General features: G+C 41.3%; 1 protein-coding gene across 1 annotated transcript in view; it reads right to left on the bottom strand.

The window, feature by feature from the left end:
* ANO4 (anoctamin 4) overlaps nucleotides 1–15,745 on the bottom strand; it is a 434,401-nt gene that overhangs the window by 142,705 nt on the left and 275,951 nt on the right. Inside the window, exons 8-9 of the mRNA XM_052640010.1 lie at nucleotides 4,229–4,329; nucleotides 796–840 (exon numbers count right to left, since the gene is read on the bottom strand). Coding sequence (XP_052495970.1) covers nucleotides 796–840; nucleotides 4,229–4,329 — 146 coding nt within the window. The remainder of the gene's footprint in view (nucleotides 1–795; nucleotides 841–4,228; nucleotides 4,330–15,745) is intronic.

The following is a 15,745-nucleotide window of genomic DNA, read 5'->3' as shown; positions in this document are numbered from 1 at the left end:
TTGAGTGCTAAATCTCACATAACTGAACTCTAAAGATTTTCAGACAAATGTAATGGTTTCCAAGTTGTTTAACTATCAGCTCAGCTTAGGGAGCATGATCACATAAGACCAATTAAGAGTTTGAAATTAGATTGCCAGTGATCACCATGGAATCAAATCAAAGAACATACTGAAATCTCCCCTTCATCCCCAACTTCTCAAAAACCAAGGAGAAGCCAGCTTAGGAATAAAGGCAGTTCTCATCCAGTAGGATTTTTGGGGAAGAGAGGTTAAAAAAAGAAGGTAGGAGGGCTTCTGAGTAAGGTAATATATCTGCATACTTTATTAACAAAATATTATTGACATAGGAGGATACTACCCATGGAAGGATCAGAAGCCACCTGAGAGGGTTACTGTCTGCACTTGGATTTCAGGTTACATATAGAGGGGGGAGTAGTTTGCATGGGGAAAAAAGTAACATTCAGACCAAAGATGCTTTCTAAACAGTGAGCTTTCTGGGGATTTATCTAATAGAATGGGGAACCCTCACCTCTCAAACCCAGCCTCAACAGACCTGCAGATAAATTCTGCCTCCCAAGTGTGGAGAAATCACAGGGAAGACTCTAAGAGGAAAATTTCCATCTTTGCTTCCCGCTCCCCAACACAGCCTAACTTGAAATAGCTATTTTTGGTGCAGCAACCAGCTCTCCCATGGGACAAAGTCCCCTCCTCCCCAGCTTGTCTTCCTTGTCAATGTTGGGAGCACACAGGACAACAGCTAAAACAAACACCATCGTGACAGAGCATGCTACTAACCTGCTCATGAACTTGTACCGGCGGGGCAGGTAATAGATTTTTCTCCTGGAAGAACAGCAAAAATGAAGCCAGTCGAGAAGAAAACCCATCGTCAGTTACAGTTTGAACTAGCAAGGAAGGAAAGGAGATTGAAGATAGAAGCCTGTAAGAGGTGAAGAAGAAAAAACTAAAAAGAGATTAACAGTGAGAAATGTAGTGGGAATGCAGGGCATGCGTTTTTGACTCATGAAATCGTATGAAATAGTTTCTATTGACATTGCTTCCTCTCCCTGTTACCATCATTTTTTACACTTGCTCTTCGCCTATAGAACCTGTGCAGAGCAATAATTTGGAGCAATTGGTATTTGTATGAATTCAGCTGAGGTCAGCTTTTTTTTTTTTTTTTTCTTCAGGAACAGAGGTAGATTGCCAGCCTGCTAGCAACATATATAATTTAACAGGCACACTGTTGTATTAACAAATACTTCTACAGCACTTTAAGTTTAGAGAAAGTTTCTGTCATCTGATATAGGCAAAGGTAATATAAATTATATATAAAAATATATGTTTTTACAACCAGTACGGGAAGGACACTAACAAGTAAGTATCAACAGCCTGCTGCAAATAACCATACTAGCACATATTGTCTAACCCCTGGCCCTCGTATATTGTTAATTAAAGAGGTAAACCAAGGAATCCCAGAAAAAAAAATCTTTTTAAAAATCAGACTTATTAAGGGTCTGTTGTAGTTCTATGTACCTGCATATAAAAGTATTACAAATGCAAATTCTGAGTATAGTGTGAATGGAGAACATTGCATTAGATACTTTTAAAAATGCAATCTCTCTTTCCATGGTTGGACTTCAATCAATGTGTTTGAATGAATGAATAGTTTGCATGGATTTTGAACTAAGATACTAGAGAAAATGGGAAGTTTATACACCAAAACTTATTGTGCATATCTGTGAAAACTTGAACACATATCCCATGTTATAAAGAGGCAGATTATACAGACAAAAGAAAAATCAGTGGTTGCCAGGGATCTGGGCTAGGGGAGAGAAGGGATAGAGTAAAGGGGATTTCAAGGGTTGTGAAACTATTCTGCATGATACCACAATAAGGGATACATGGCACTGTGAATTGTCCAAACCCACAGAACTGTACAAGACAAGAAGTGAACCCTGAACTATGGACCACTAAAACAGACACCATCATCACATTACTAACCTACTGATAGTAACAATGTGCCAATACTTGTCCATCAGTTGTAACAAATAAACCACACTAATGTAAGGTATCAATAGTAAGGAAGCTGTAAGCGGGGTGAGAGCAGGTCTGTGGGAACACTCTGTACTATCTATTCAATTTTCTATAAACCAAAAACTGCTCTAGAAACTGTCTATTTTAAAAACCTATATCCTTGGACATACAGGTATTTAGCAAAAGCAGGTTTCAGTGACCATTTCCCACAAGAAATCTATTCCTCAACTTCCTTTTAAATATCATAGAAACAAAAATCCAAGGAGACTAAACCTGGGATTCAGAAGTACAGTCTATAGGAAATAATAAAGGTAAGATTCCTGGAGGCATTTCAATGTCCAAACTGATGTTTGAACACTTTGTTGAACTGAAATGTCAGGACAATTCCTCTTTTGGAAATATACGCTGGATAAAAAGGTAATGTAAATTTTAAATGCACCAAGTTGTATCAAGTGAGGCTATGCTTAGGTAGAATCACATCAATATTAATAAGGCCAACTCATGGCCACTCGTTAACAGTATTTCCTCCTAAAATGTTGTCCTGCAGGAATTCCTTTCATGTAAAATTATAATTCACAGTTGTTATGGCTTTCATTTTATTGCCTGGATTGCATTCTCTGAATGCTGCATAAGAGAAGTGTTCATGTTGCTTGCAGGCGGCACTCTTCTGCTATTATGTAATGAGCGCACAGAGGTGTTATCTATGATACAGCCAGTTTCCTTAGGTTTCACTACCTTACTGTTATCGAAAGGTAGACCTTTTAAGCTCTGTTGGCTTTAAGCTGTTGGTCTGATCTATGACTCTGTCTAAGCATATATTTATTTTCCCTTTGGTCCTTATGTATGACATAGCATTAATTCACATTGATAAATTACTGATTGTGCAAACAACTGTTGATGGAAACAAAATTGGTATTCCTTCTCTCTCACTGATTACATATATTACATAATTTACATATATATATAATTTTAAAAATCCTTGGGTTCCAAGATTTTCTTTGTAACATATTAAAAACAAAAATAAGTGAAAAATTTAGAACTACATCAGTCTCAATTCCTTTGAGAATTCTGCCTTAAGGAAAATACATGGTAGAAATCTCAGCCTCTATTTTGAATTTGTATTAGGATACAAAGACTAATAAACAAAGAAAATAAGATGCACCAGAGAGATATATTACAGGCTTATGAATGGAAATTGCCCTTCCCTAAATGTGTTCCTAGCATCTCTTCATTTCTAAGAATATAGATAGATCTTTGTCTCAATAACTCTCCACAGCTCATTAAGAGCTATACTTTACAACTGGTCGTCTGCCTAATTTCTGCCCTCTGACTTGGTCGTTTTGGCAAATGGTGAACCAAAAGTAGGAAGTATTTAATTCTTTTGTCCCTTAAGAACTGTCCTTGGTACTATGCCCCTCCACCTCCTTTAAGAGATTCTATTATTTCTACATATCTTGGCATTCATAATTCAAAATTTAATACTTAATTTCATTTCTATCTAGCAAACAATCACTTTTTTAATCTATAGGGAATATAAGAATATTCACTCTGAGATGGAGGAAAATTAATCCTTTAAAATAATTAAATTCATGCAAAGTACTTTATATTCCCCACTCTAGTGTTCTTGCCTGGAGAATCCCAGGGACGGGGGAGCCTCGTGGGCTGCCGTCTATGGGGTCGCACAGAGTTGGACACGACTGAAGCGACTTAGCAGCAGCAGCAGCAGGAATAAATATTGTGGTTTGCACAGCATTTATGACTTGACTCTTAAAATGCAAAAATAGTTATTTAAAAAAATAAGGTCACGTTTTCCTGAAATTTCTTGAACTTGCCGCAATGGAAGTAGACTTTAATTTTTTTCTGGAAGGGACCAGTCAGTAAGGACTTGTACCACTGATCCTGACATCTGGCCATTCAAAGAAGCAAGGTTTTAAAAAGTGGCACTTTGGCAATGAAAATGCCACCTGGAAAATATTTCTTTCTCAACAGTCTATCCTTCTAAGGACTGCATTAGCCAGGCATTTTCACAAAAAGTCATGAAGTCATTATTAGCCATGAAGTTACTTATTGCATTTCCTAAACATTTAAAGGATGTTTTTCCTCTAACAGTGTTCCAGTCTGCATTTTGATTTTGTTTTGATAGAGGAGTGCACTAGCAGCAGAGAGAGTGGGGGAGAAATACTTTTACACCTACCTGAAAGGCATTCTTACATTCATTTGTTCTGCATATCTTCCAAGCACTTCCCATGGGGCATGCAACTTCACAAAGATAATGTCACTATTTATTAGAGAGGACTGAAACAGAAAAAAGAAACTAAATTGAAAAGTATATCCAAGTCTCCTATGGTTTCAATTGAACTGGAACTTAAAACACATGAACTTGTACAGAGTGTAAGATCAGAGGGCATTTTTCAGCAATAAGCTGGGTCCTTATGTGTGCACATATCCATTCAATCAATATGTTACTGTGTGTCAGGCTCTGGAGAACCAGCAGGGAAGAAAAGAGATACAGACGGTATTTACATTCTGCAAATACACACATGCAAAAGAAGACAGGCAAAAACAAGTTAACAGGAGGAAGAGATTCAGGGAGTTGAGTGTTCTGAAGACAACACAGTCTTGGGAGAAAAGTTGGAGTGGGATACCTATTTCCTTGGACAAAGGGTCAAAAAAAAAGTCCTCTCTGAGGAGTGGACATGTGAGTTGGGATATAAAGGAGGAGCCAGTTTGGTAAAAAGCTGAATGTTCTGGGTGTAAAGCCCCTAGGCTGGGAAACAGCTTAGTATGTCCTATTGTGGAGGGGCAAGGAGGAGGGTGGAGGTGCTGGGGTGGATTAATCACAGAGACTGGCATGAGAAGAGGCTGGAAAGGTGAGCAGGAGCTAGTATGCAGTGGTTCACAGGCCACAACAACACAGTTAAACTTTATGCTAGGTACATGAGGAAGTCATTTTGATTTAGGTGTTCAAAGACCACTGTGGCTGCTGCATGGAAGACAAAGAATAAGGAGAGTCACAGTGAAACGGAGAGAGAGATGCTCTCAATCATTCAGGCAAAAGCAATAGTTGGTGGTGGTGGGGATAAAGGGAACTAAGAGATGTGTCTTAAACCTGGCCAGCATCAGCAAGGCTTTTTCAAAGGACTGTGCTCTTTGGCCCCAAACCTTTGCCTTCTTCGGGGCTTTTTATCAACACAGAACTTAGGGCCGTAAAACTAAGACTTCACACCCCATTAACTACCCAACAGGTTTTGGTCTGTGCCTCTGGCAGCAGGGACATCCCTTATTAGGAGATTTCCTTTAGAAGTCATTTCCCAGGGTGAGGGCTGAGTTGTGGAAGGATGTGGAAGAAAGATGAGAAACAGTTAAGCCAGAGCTTAATGAGCCAAATGACTAATTACTTATCCTTATCTTTTCACACAGGTTCATCCTGAACTGCATACCATTTAAGTGTTTATAGTTTAAGAAAATCAATTTAAAATTTCATAGTTTAAGATGTATTGGGCCTTTGTGGCTGAACTCTCCTTATAACAGTATCTATACACAAGTCAATATTTTTACACACCTGACAAAAAACCTCAACTTTATGCTTCAGCAGGGGTACATTTGCACTGTAGGGAATTGTTTTTACATTGCAGATGAAAGGCAACTGTAATTCATTTTTCGTATTTTCATTCAGGGTCTTCTGGCTGGGCTTATAAATATTGTATTTAAGGCCTAAGAACACCTCAAGATATTATGGAAAACCAAACTGGTATCAACAACATTCTCAGAAACTTTGGTGATGCTGACTTTCCCATGGGGAGAAGGGCCAGGATCCAAGTGCACAATGGTGAAGGGGAACCCCTGATATGGGTTAGAAAAAAAAAAATCAAATTTTCTGGCCGTTCAGGCTGAAATAAGGTTTTATCTTTCAACGTAGGACAAGCAGATACCTATCTTTAAGCCCCCTGAGAACAAGGAAAGCTTCTGTTATTCATGGTTGAATCCTTGGCCCCAGAACAGTTCCTGCTATAGAAGGAGCTCTCAACCAGTATTTGCCTGGTGGTGGTTTAATTGCTGTCATGCCCGACTCTTGCGATCCCATGGACTGTAGCCCACCAGGCTCCTCTGTCCGAGGGATTCTCCAGGAAAGAATACTGGAGTGGGTTGCCATTTTCCTCTCCAGGGGATCTCCCCAACTCAGGGATTGAATCTGGGTCTCCTGCATTGCAGGCAGATTCTTTACCAACTGAGCCAGCAGGGAAGCCCTGGTGAAATGTGAACAGTTCGTCCTGGCCCAGGTAAAAATTGGGAGCCCTGGTGACACAGGTTAAAGCATCTGCTTACAATGCGGGAGACCTGGGTTCAATCCCTGGGTTGGGAAGATCCCCTGGAGAAGGAAATGGCAACCCACTCCAGTATTCTTGCCTGGAGAATCCCATGGATGGAGGAGCCTGGTGGGCTACAGTCCATGGGGTTGCAAAGAGTCGGACATGACTGAGCGACTTGACTTAACTTATGAAGCAGGAAGTGATGAAAATGAGGTGACTCTTGGAGCCCACGTAGCTGTTGTTTGCAAACGAGGTACTCAGCCAGGGAACAAACACACCAGCAACCACTTAAATGCTGAGTCTCTTCACAAACTTCTTACTGTTTAGTAACCCACTACTTCCCTACACTGAGTGCTCACAGCCATGTAGCCAGGTAGAGAGTGAATGAGCTCCTGGGTGGCAATGTCTGTGTAAGAACATGTAGAAACACAGCTCGCACACACTCTGAGATAGTCTCAAAGATAATCAGTTGAACCTCCCTGTGCTTTGGAAAAGAATGCCACTTGTTTTTCCATATATAATAGTTTTCCAAGTTAAAAAGCAGAAGACATACTATATATCCTAAAAATGGGTCTTTTTGTTTATACTAAAGATACACTTCAGTATCTGAAGTGTAATGGCTCTGCACTCTCAATACAGGGGGCCCAGGTTCGATCCCTGGTCAGGCAAGTAGAGCCCACAGGCTGCAACTAAGACTTCACACGCTTCAGCTAAAGATCATGCATGCCACAACTAAGACCCGGCACAGCCAAATAAAATTTTAAAAAAGAAAAAAGAAAAGATACGCTTTAGAGTCTGGGAAGGTTTTGCAGCTTCCTCACTTGGGAGGTTTCATGGTGATACTAGGAATTCTTTAAATTTGCCTAGTTTTCTGACAAGGTTCTCACTTCCTGTTGTTTCTTCTCCATCTTCTCATGAGAGGAAGAGTAAAATTGTGGAAAATAAAGAAGACAAAATGGCCATAGGACTGATTGACAGAATCAACTAAACCTTGATTTAGAGAATGAAATCTTAGATACACTCTCTTCACAGAATTACTGTGATTGCCAGTTTTACAGAAAATATACAATCTACCTCAAGAATAATCATTTTGTAGATCTCCCATGAATATATGAACACACAAGGGAGGATACAATACTATATCCAATTCAGGGCATATTCTAAGTGCCACACTTCTGTGTATGAAAAAGCCAAGTTCATTATCTGAACACATACTGAGTCAACTAAAATTCTAATGTGGGATTTCAACCATTTTCTGCATAAATGAACAACTGCTTTGAGTCACTCAGTATGATTTTAAAAAAACTCCATTTTCTTCTTATTTCAATTATAACAATGATTATAAAGCCTGTTATATTTATTTTATAGCATCACTTTATTATATTTAGTGCTGTATAACTTTATAAGCACTTTCACACATTACCTCCTTTTATTCTCAAACTTGTAAGAGAGGCTTTACTTTCTTAAAAAAGGAAAGAGACTAAGTAATTCACCCACAGCTAAACTGAAAGTTTGTTTCACTCAAATCTGAGTCCCCACCCACATCCCTTGACTCTGTCCATTTTATCTGATAAACTCTGAGGTTTAAATAAATCCATGGCTTTTACATGCATTGAAGACACATAATCTCTGAATTCTTTATCAGTTTACACAAAGAGGGGAAATTAAGCTGTATTTAAGATTATCTTGATAATCTTGAGAAAAGTGTTAACTGAATTTCCTTGAATGATGATGGGTGTCTATTCATGTGTTCTGTGTGTGGAGGGGTCTGCGTGTGTGCATGCCTGTGTCTATGTGCGTATGGGGCTTATTATTTTCTGTTTTTAAGGAGAAACTGAACTTCAGCTCAGAAAAATAAATGTGAAACATGACTGCTAATTATATGGCTCATACATCACTCTTTTTCTCGAGTACTGAATGATTATACTACTGGGTCTAAATAGGTTTTCCTTATTAAGTAATCCTTTCCACATAAATTCAAGTGTGCAAGTACCAAAATGAAGAGAAATGAAAATGATTTTTTGAAATAGAGTTGTTTCATTCATATACTACAATAAAAAACCCTTAGGTTAGAACCTTGGGGAGAAGATAAATGACCATTTAGAGGAGTTTGAAAAATCTCCTTAGAAGAATGACTGGAGAAATTTAAAAGTACCATGGAAAACACCTGGAATAGAAAAAGGTAAGAGCCACAGAAAACTTTTCTTCTTTCTTGTTCATTCAACGAAAACATATTGAACATGATCTATGTATAGATTCTGGGAATGCAAAGATATATAAACTGTGGTCTTTGCCTTGAAGGTTAGATAAGGTAGCCATAAGGAAAAAAATTAATAGCATGCCATTACCTAAGCCAAGCAATCCACCTTTTAAAAATGCGCAAATGTACACATCTCTTTATCTCATGACCCCCAAAACAATGGCTGAAGAGAGGACACTAATGAAGAAAAGGTTTGGGAGTGGGGGCATGGAGGTACATCACAAACTTACTTTAGGACATATTAAGTTCTTTATACCCATGAAAAGACATCTTGTGGGTGGATAAACGAGTCCAGACCAAACTGTGTCTGGAGCTTAGGGGAGCAGTCTGAGTCAGAGATACAAAATAAATATGGCCAGGAGACAGACAATGTTTAAATCCATGGGATTGGATAAGGTCAATTCTGAAGAGAATACAGGGACAGAGCCACGTGGGTAGCTGCAACACAGAGGTTAGATAGGGATGCAGACTCTGAGGTTCAACTGCAGATATTCACATATCTACCTCTTACCAGCTCTGTGATCCTGGCCAAGCTACTGAACCTCTCTGTGCTTCAGTCTGTTCAACTGTAAAATGGGAAATGACAGCAACAGCTATCAGTTGAGTTGTATTCAGTTCACTTGCTCAGTTGTGTCCAACTCTTTGAGACCCCGTGAATTGCAGCACGCCAGGCCTCCCTGTCCATCACCAACTCCCGGAGTACACTCAAACTCACGTCCATCAAGTCAGTGATGCCATCCAGCCATCTCATCCTCTGTTGTCCCCTTCTCCTCCTGCCCCCAATCCCTCCCAGCATCAGAATCTTTTCCAATGAGTCAACTCTTCGTATGAGGTGGCCAAAGTACTGGAGTTTCAGCTTCAGCATCAGTCCTTCCAATGAACACCCAGGACTGATCACCGTTAGGATGGACTGGTTGGATCTCCTTGCAGTCCAAGGGACTCTCAAGAGTCTTCTCCAACACCATAGTTCAAAACTATCAATTCTTCAGCGCTCAGCTTTCTTCACAGTCCAATTCTCACATCCATACATGACCACTGGAAAAACCATAGCCTTGACTAGATGGACCTTTGTTGGTAAAGTTATGTCTCTGCTTTATTTAAAAAATATAAATTTATTTTAATAGGAGGTTAATTAGTTTAAAATATTGTATTGGTTTTGTCATACATCAACATGAATCCACCACAGGTATACACGTGTTCCCCATCCTGAACCCTCCACCCTTCCCTCCCCATACCATCCCTCTGGGTCGTCCCAGTGCACCAGCCCCAAGCATCCAGTATCATGCATTGAACCTGGTCTGGCGATTCATTTCATATATGATATTATACAAGTTTCAATGCCTTTCTCCCAAATCATCCCACCCTCTCCCTCTCCCACAGAGTCCAAAAGACTGTTCTATACATCTGTGTCTCTTTTGCTGGCTCGCATACAGGGTTATCATTACCATCTTTCTAAATTCCATATATATACGTTAGTATACTGTATTGGTGTTTTTCTTTCTGGGTTACTTCACTTTGTATAATAGGCTCCAGTTTCATCCATCTCATTAGAACTGATTCAAATGTATTCTTTTTAATGGCTGAGTAATACTCCATTGTGTATATGTACCACAGCTTTCTTATCCATTCATCTGCTGATGGACATCTAGGTTGCTTCCATGTCCTGGCTATTATAAACAGTGCTGCAAAGAACATTGGGGTACACATGTCTCTTTCAATTCTGGTTTCCTCGGTGTATATGCCCAGCAGTGGGAGGCTATCTAGGTTGGTCATAATTTTCCTTTCAAGGAGTAAGCATCTTTTAATTTCATGGCTGCAATCACCATCTGCAGTGACTCTGGAGCCCCAAAAAATAAAGTCTGACACTGTTTCCACTGTTTCCCCATCTATTTGCCATGAAGTGATGGGACCAGATGCCATGATCTTAGTTTTCTAAATGTTGAGTTTGTATTAAATGGCATAAAACAGGTGAGGTACTCATAGTACATCCGAAAACATGTTAGCATTATCCCCAAGAAGGGCCGTAGCACACTGGGGGTTGGGGGGGAGGGGGGAAGAACACAGCACTACTGGTTACCTAGTTACAATTGTGAATGTGACAAATAAGAAACTACCATCTGAAAAGGACTTTCCAGGCTTTGACTACAAGTCTAAACCAGAAGAAATTCTGAAAGTCAAGTTCCCAATGCCCATCTCCTTTCCCTCCACAGTCCCTACATATTCCTCCAAGGACACCCATTTATTCATTCATCAGACATTCACTGAGTGACTACTACATATCAGGAATCAAGACTGTCGGGAGAAATAACAATAACCTCAGATATGCAGATGAGACCACCCTTATGGCAGAAAGTGAAGAAGAACTAAAGAGCCTCTTGACGAAAGTGAAAGAGGAGAGTGAAAAAGTTAACTTAAAACTCAACATTCAGAAAACTGAGATCATGGCATCCGGGCCCATCATTTCATGGCAAATAAATGGGGAAACAGTGGAACCAGTGACAGACTTTATTTTGGGGGGCTCCAAAATCACTGTGGATGGTGACTGCAGCCATGAAATTAAAAGATGCTTGCTCCTTGGAAGAAAAGCTATGACCAACCTAGACAGCATATTAAAAAGCAGAGATCTTTACCAACAAAGGTCTGTCTAGTCAAAGCTATGGTTTTTCCAGTAGTCATGTATGGATGTGAGAGTTGGACTATAAAGAAACCTGAGCACCGAAGAATTGATGCTTTTGAACTGTGGTGTTGGAGAAGACTCTTGAGAGTCCCTTTGGACGGCAAGGAGATCCAACCAGTCCATTAGGAAATCAGTCCTGAATATTCATTGGAAGGACTGATGCTAAAACTCCAATACTTTGGCCACCTGATGCAAACAGCTGACTCATTTGAAAATACCCTGATGCTGGGAAAGATTGAAGGCAGACGGAGAAGGGGATGACAGAGGATGAGATGGTTGGATGGCATCACTGACTCAATGGACATGAGTTTGAGTGAGCTCTGGGAGTTGGTGATGGACAGGGAGGCCTGGCGTGCTACAGTCCATGGGGTTGCAAAGAGTCAGACATGACTGAGCGACTGAATTGAACTGGCATATAAGGTTCTCTGCCAGGTGGTTACATGTATTACAGTCATCCAAATTTACAGTCTGGAGACAGACATTAAACAACAAATAAATATATGAGTTAAAATTATGAAAAGTTGTAAAAAAGATAAGAATATAGTGCTGTGGGCCAGAAGAAGTGGGATACTTGCTTTAGTTGCTTTAGATCAGCCGTTTGATCCCTGCAGGTGTAACAGCCAACCTCAGATTCGAAAGGTGAGAAGGATGCCAGCCATGGGAGAAGCCAAGTGAAACGCATTCCAAGCAGAGAGGACAGCAAGTATGAAGACTCAGAGAGCAGAGACAACACCAGGAACCAAAGCCTCCAGTGAGTGGACACTGTAAAGTGTGAGGCAGGGAGAATACCTGATCACAGAGCTGAAGAGGAGAGCTGGGAACAGACCCTGCCAGGCCAGGTTCAATGCTATTAGGAGTCTGGATTTTATTTTCTAAGGTCAATGCAAAGTTACCAATGGGTTAAAGGCAGAGAGGTGATGGCATCACTTGTTTCAGAAAATATACCCTGGGGACTTCCTTGGTGGTCCAATGGCTAAGATTCTGGACTCTTATGCAGGGAATCTAGGTTTAATCCTTGGTTAGGAAACTAGATGCCACAACTAAAGAGTTTGCCGGCTGCAGCTAAAGATCCTGCATGTCACAACTACAGAACCCACATGTTTCAATAAAGACTGAAGATCCTGCGTGCCACAACTAAGACCCAAGGCAGCCAAATGAATAAATATTTTTTAAAAATAAAACACAATCTGAGTAACCCGTGGGGAATTCCTACAGGGACCACAGGACTGGAAAGTCACTAGGAAAGTTACTCCAGGAGGCCAGGTGAGACAAGACAGTGGCTGGAACCAGAATGTGGTCATGACTACTGGGGAGAAATGGACAGATTTGAGATTTACCTGGAGGTAAATTTGGGATTGGTCCAGTGAGAGTGAGAAAAAATCCAGTGTCTTAGAATCCTGTGCAGGTTGCTTTGCCCAGGAAACTGGGATGGTTACTACCATGCACTGATACAGAGGACAGTCAGGGAGAAGAAGGTTGATGATTTTGGGATATGTATGCTTTAAGTACCTGGGTGATAGTTACACAGAAGGTTGAAGTAGGCAAATGGATACAGGAGTCTGGCTCTCAGAGGGTAGGACTTACTGAGAATCACAGGTGTGTAGCTGATATTTAAAAGCACAGAACTTGATGAGATCACCAAAGGAAAGAGTGGAGGAAAGTGGGAAGGACCAAGTCTCAGGGCACACTAACACTTAAGAGGTTTGGAAGAGGAGAAAGCAACCATCAAAGAGGTCAGAAGGAGCCATCAGAGAAGGAGGTGGGAAACAAAGAGAGGGACAAAGCAGAAGCCAGGAGAAGTGGGATGAAGTGATAAGCAGCACTGGATAAGCCAGGGGCAGTTTAGGTCACCCTTCCAGCGGATACTGGGCTGCTGCATAGAGGTGACCTTGATCAGCAGTGCTCCTGGCCGCGGCCTTGCTGCTGCAGCCGCCTCCCCTTCACCTGCTTACCCTGCCCATGGCTGGTCCTGATTCTAATGCAAAGCTGAGGGGGATCTCTGCTCTCACAGTGTCCAGCTTGTTCCTTGAAGGGAAGCTGGGAACATCCATGTTCCAGCTGGTTCTCCTGAGTCACAGCTGTGTCCGAGGCAGGCACACAGGTACTACGCCATGTCCCTCTTCCAGCACGCCTCTGTACCACACAGCACACACCAACCAGTGAACGAAGCCCACAACTCCCCTGGTCCACGCTGTCGAGAGCTGCCAGCTATCTGAGAACATCTCATCAAGAGATGAGAAGTGGCTCTGTACTCGGGGTTCTGAGGCTGTGGTTTTCCTACACTTTCTCCATGGATTCCCAGGTGCTGAACACCCCTGGCAATGTCTCAGGTTTCCCCAGATGGACATGCAGCAGGGACCTCCCACTCTCTCTCCCTCACGACATACACATATCTCTGATTTCAAAGAAAAATCTCACTGCAATTGTGAGTTTTGTTTGACCCTATGATGCTTGTCTGAATGAGATCATGATCATGGACAGAGTCATACATGGAGGATATGTGTGCATGCAGAAGAAATGGGCTAGATCTCATGTCTGCCATAGAAACCTTATCCTGGGAAATTTTTATAAATCTATTTTCACTTCAGGTCCGTTTTCACTGATTGGGTTCTAATGAAACACGATGGTGGCCCTTTTTAAAAGGTAGCAGGAGAAAGGAAAGAATTTTAAAGGATTTGGTTAATCATTTCTTCATCAAATATTTATTGCATGTTTATTAACCACTTGCCTTGTGCTGGGGAAGGGTCATTTATGTTATCATAAGGCAACTGGCTTTGGGCTATACAAAAATGAGATCATTCCTGCCTCTGAGATGCTAATATCTAAGCCACAGAGATAAAAACTATATGTGAAATTTGGTAGAATTACACAAGAGCTAAATGATGATATGCAACCTTTGGGCACTGAAGAGAAATAGAATGGAGCAAGCATATAGTGTAATTGTTAAAAGTCCCAGCTTTGGAGTTAGGGGTCAAGTGCCAGACCTGCTATTAGTAGCTGGTGACCTTGAATAAGGTATTTAATCTCTGTAAGTCTCAATTCTCTCATCTGTGAAACGGGAACAATAGCAGCACTTATTTCAGAGTTCTTCTGAGGACTATAGGGTTTAAGGGATGCAAAGTACTTAGCTATTTCCTTATGCACATTAAATACACTTTAAATGGTAAGAAGGAAGGCTTGTGAATTATTAAAGTGAAAGTGTTAGTTGCTCAGCTAAGTCCCACTCTTTGCAACCCCAGGGAGTGTAGCCCATCAGGCTCCTCCATCCATGGAATTCTCTAGGCAAGAATACTAAAGTGGATACCCATTTCCTTCTCCAGGGAATCTTCCCGACCCAGGGACTGAACCCAGATCTTCTGCACTGTGGGCAGATTCATTAGAGCATTTGAAAATATGTTTTAAAGTTAAAGCTTTAATTGAGAAACAAGATTTCTTTCTTCCCACCTGGTTTCCCGATTTTGGCCATGAAAGTATAGCTATGGAACATTAGGAACAAAGAGGTGTTTGCCTGGAGGTTACGAGGAGGGGCAGCTGCATGTGAAAACTGAACAGGTTCCTTTCCATGGACATCACAGAGTGAGGGCCTGGCTCACAGGAAGCCATCTTGCTCCAACTTGTAAGCTCATTTGATTCATCTAAGATACAAGTGCATCCTGGGATTATATTTGTGCCAAACAGGGACAGGAACAGGTGAGTAGGGAAGGAAACAGGGGAAGGAATATAGCCCCCATGGGTCTAGGTCAGTCCCAGGGTACCCTAAAGTCAACTAGGGGAACTGCAAGAGGCTATCGAAATTAAAAAGGCCACCTCAGCTCAAAAGGTGGTCTCCATAACCTTGAAGACAACTGTCTTAAAAGAGCTGAAACTTCATGAGAGCAGAGAAGACTAAAGGAGACCTAGGTTTAGGTACTTTCTAGAAGTCTCCTTGATGTCACTTATCAGGTGATCACTGGCCAACAGCCAACCACATGCTGCTCTGTGGTGGAAAGAATGCCTGGGCCAGGTCCTGTCTTGCAAACTTAGGTGAGTCACCTCACTTCTCTGACTATGAACTTCCAACTGGCCACACAGAAACAACATGATCCCCGGGGCTGCAAACTTTTGGGGCTATTCTACCACACAGATTAAAACAACCTGTGAAACATGGCAAAAACTGCCCAGTCCTGGCTCTGACTGCCTCTTAGAATTGGAGCCTGGCCTCTTCTCTGCCCTCAGTTTCCTCATCTGCAAAGCATGGACTAGAATCACACAGTCTGTTCCAAACTCATGCAGCAGAAGGATACCTGGAAACCACACTAGTCTCTGCAGCTGACCGTGCATCTCATCACATGAACTGTAACTTAGCACTTTCTTGGGCTCCAAAATCACTGCGGATGGTGACTGCAGCCAGGAAATTAAAAGATGCTTGCTCCTTGGAAGGAAAGCTATGAAAAACCTAGACACTGTGTTAAAAAGCTGAGACAT

The sequence above is a fragment of the Budorcas taxicolor genome, chromosome 5 (genome assembly GCF_023091745.1).
Source record: "Budorcas taxicolor isolate Tak-1 chromosome 5, Takin1.1, whole genome shotgun sequence".
NCBI lineage: Eukaryota > Metazoa > Chordata > Mammalia > Artiodactyla > Bovidae > Budorcas > Budorcas taxicolor.
This window is presented reverse-complemented; position numbering and strand designations above follow the sequence as displayed.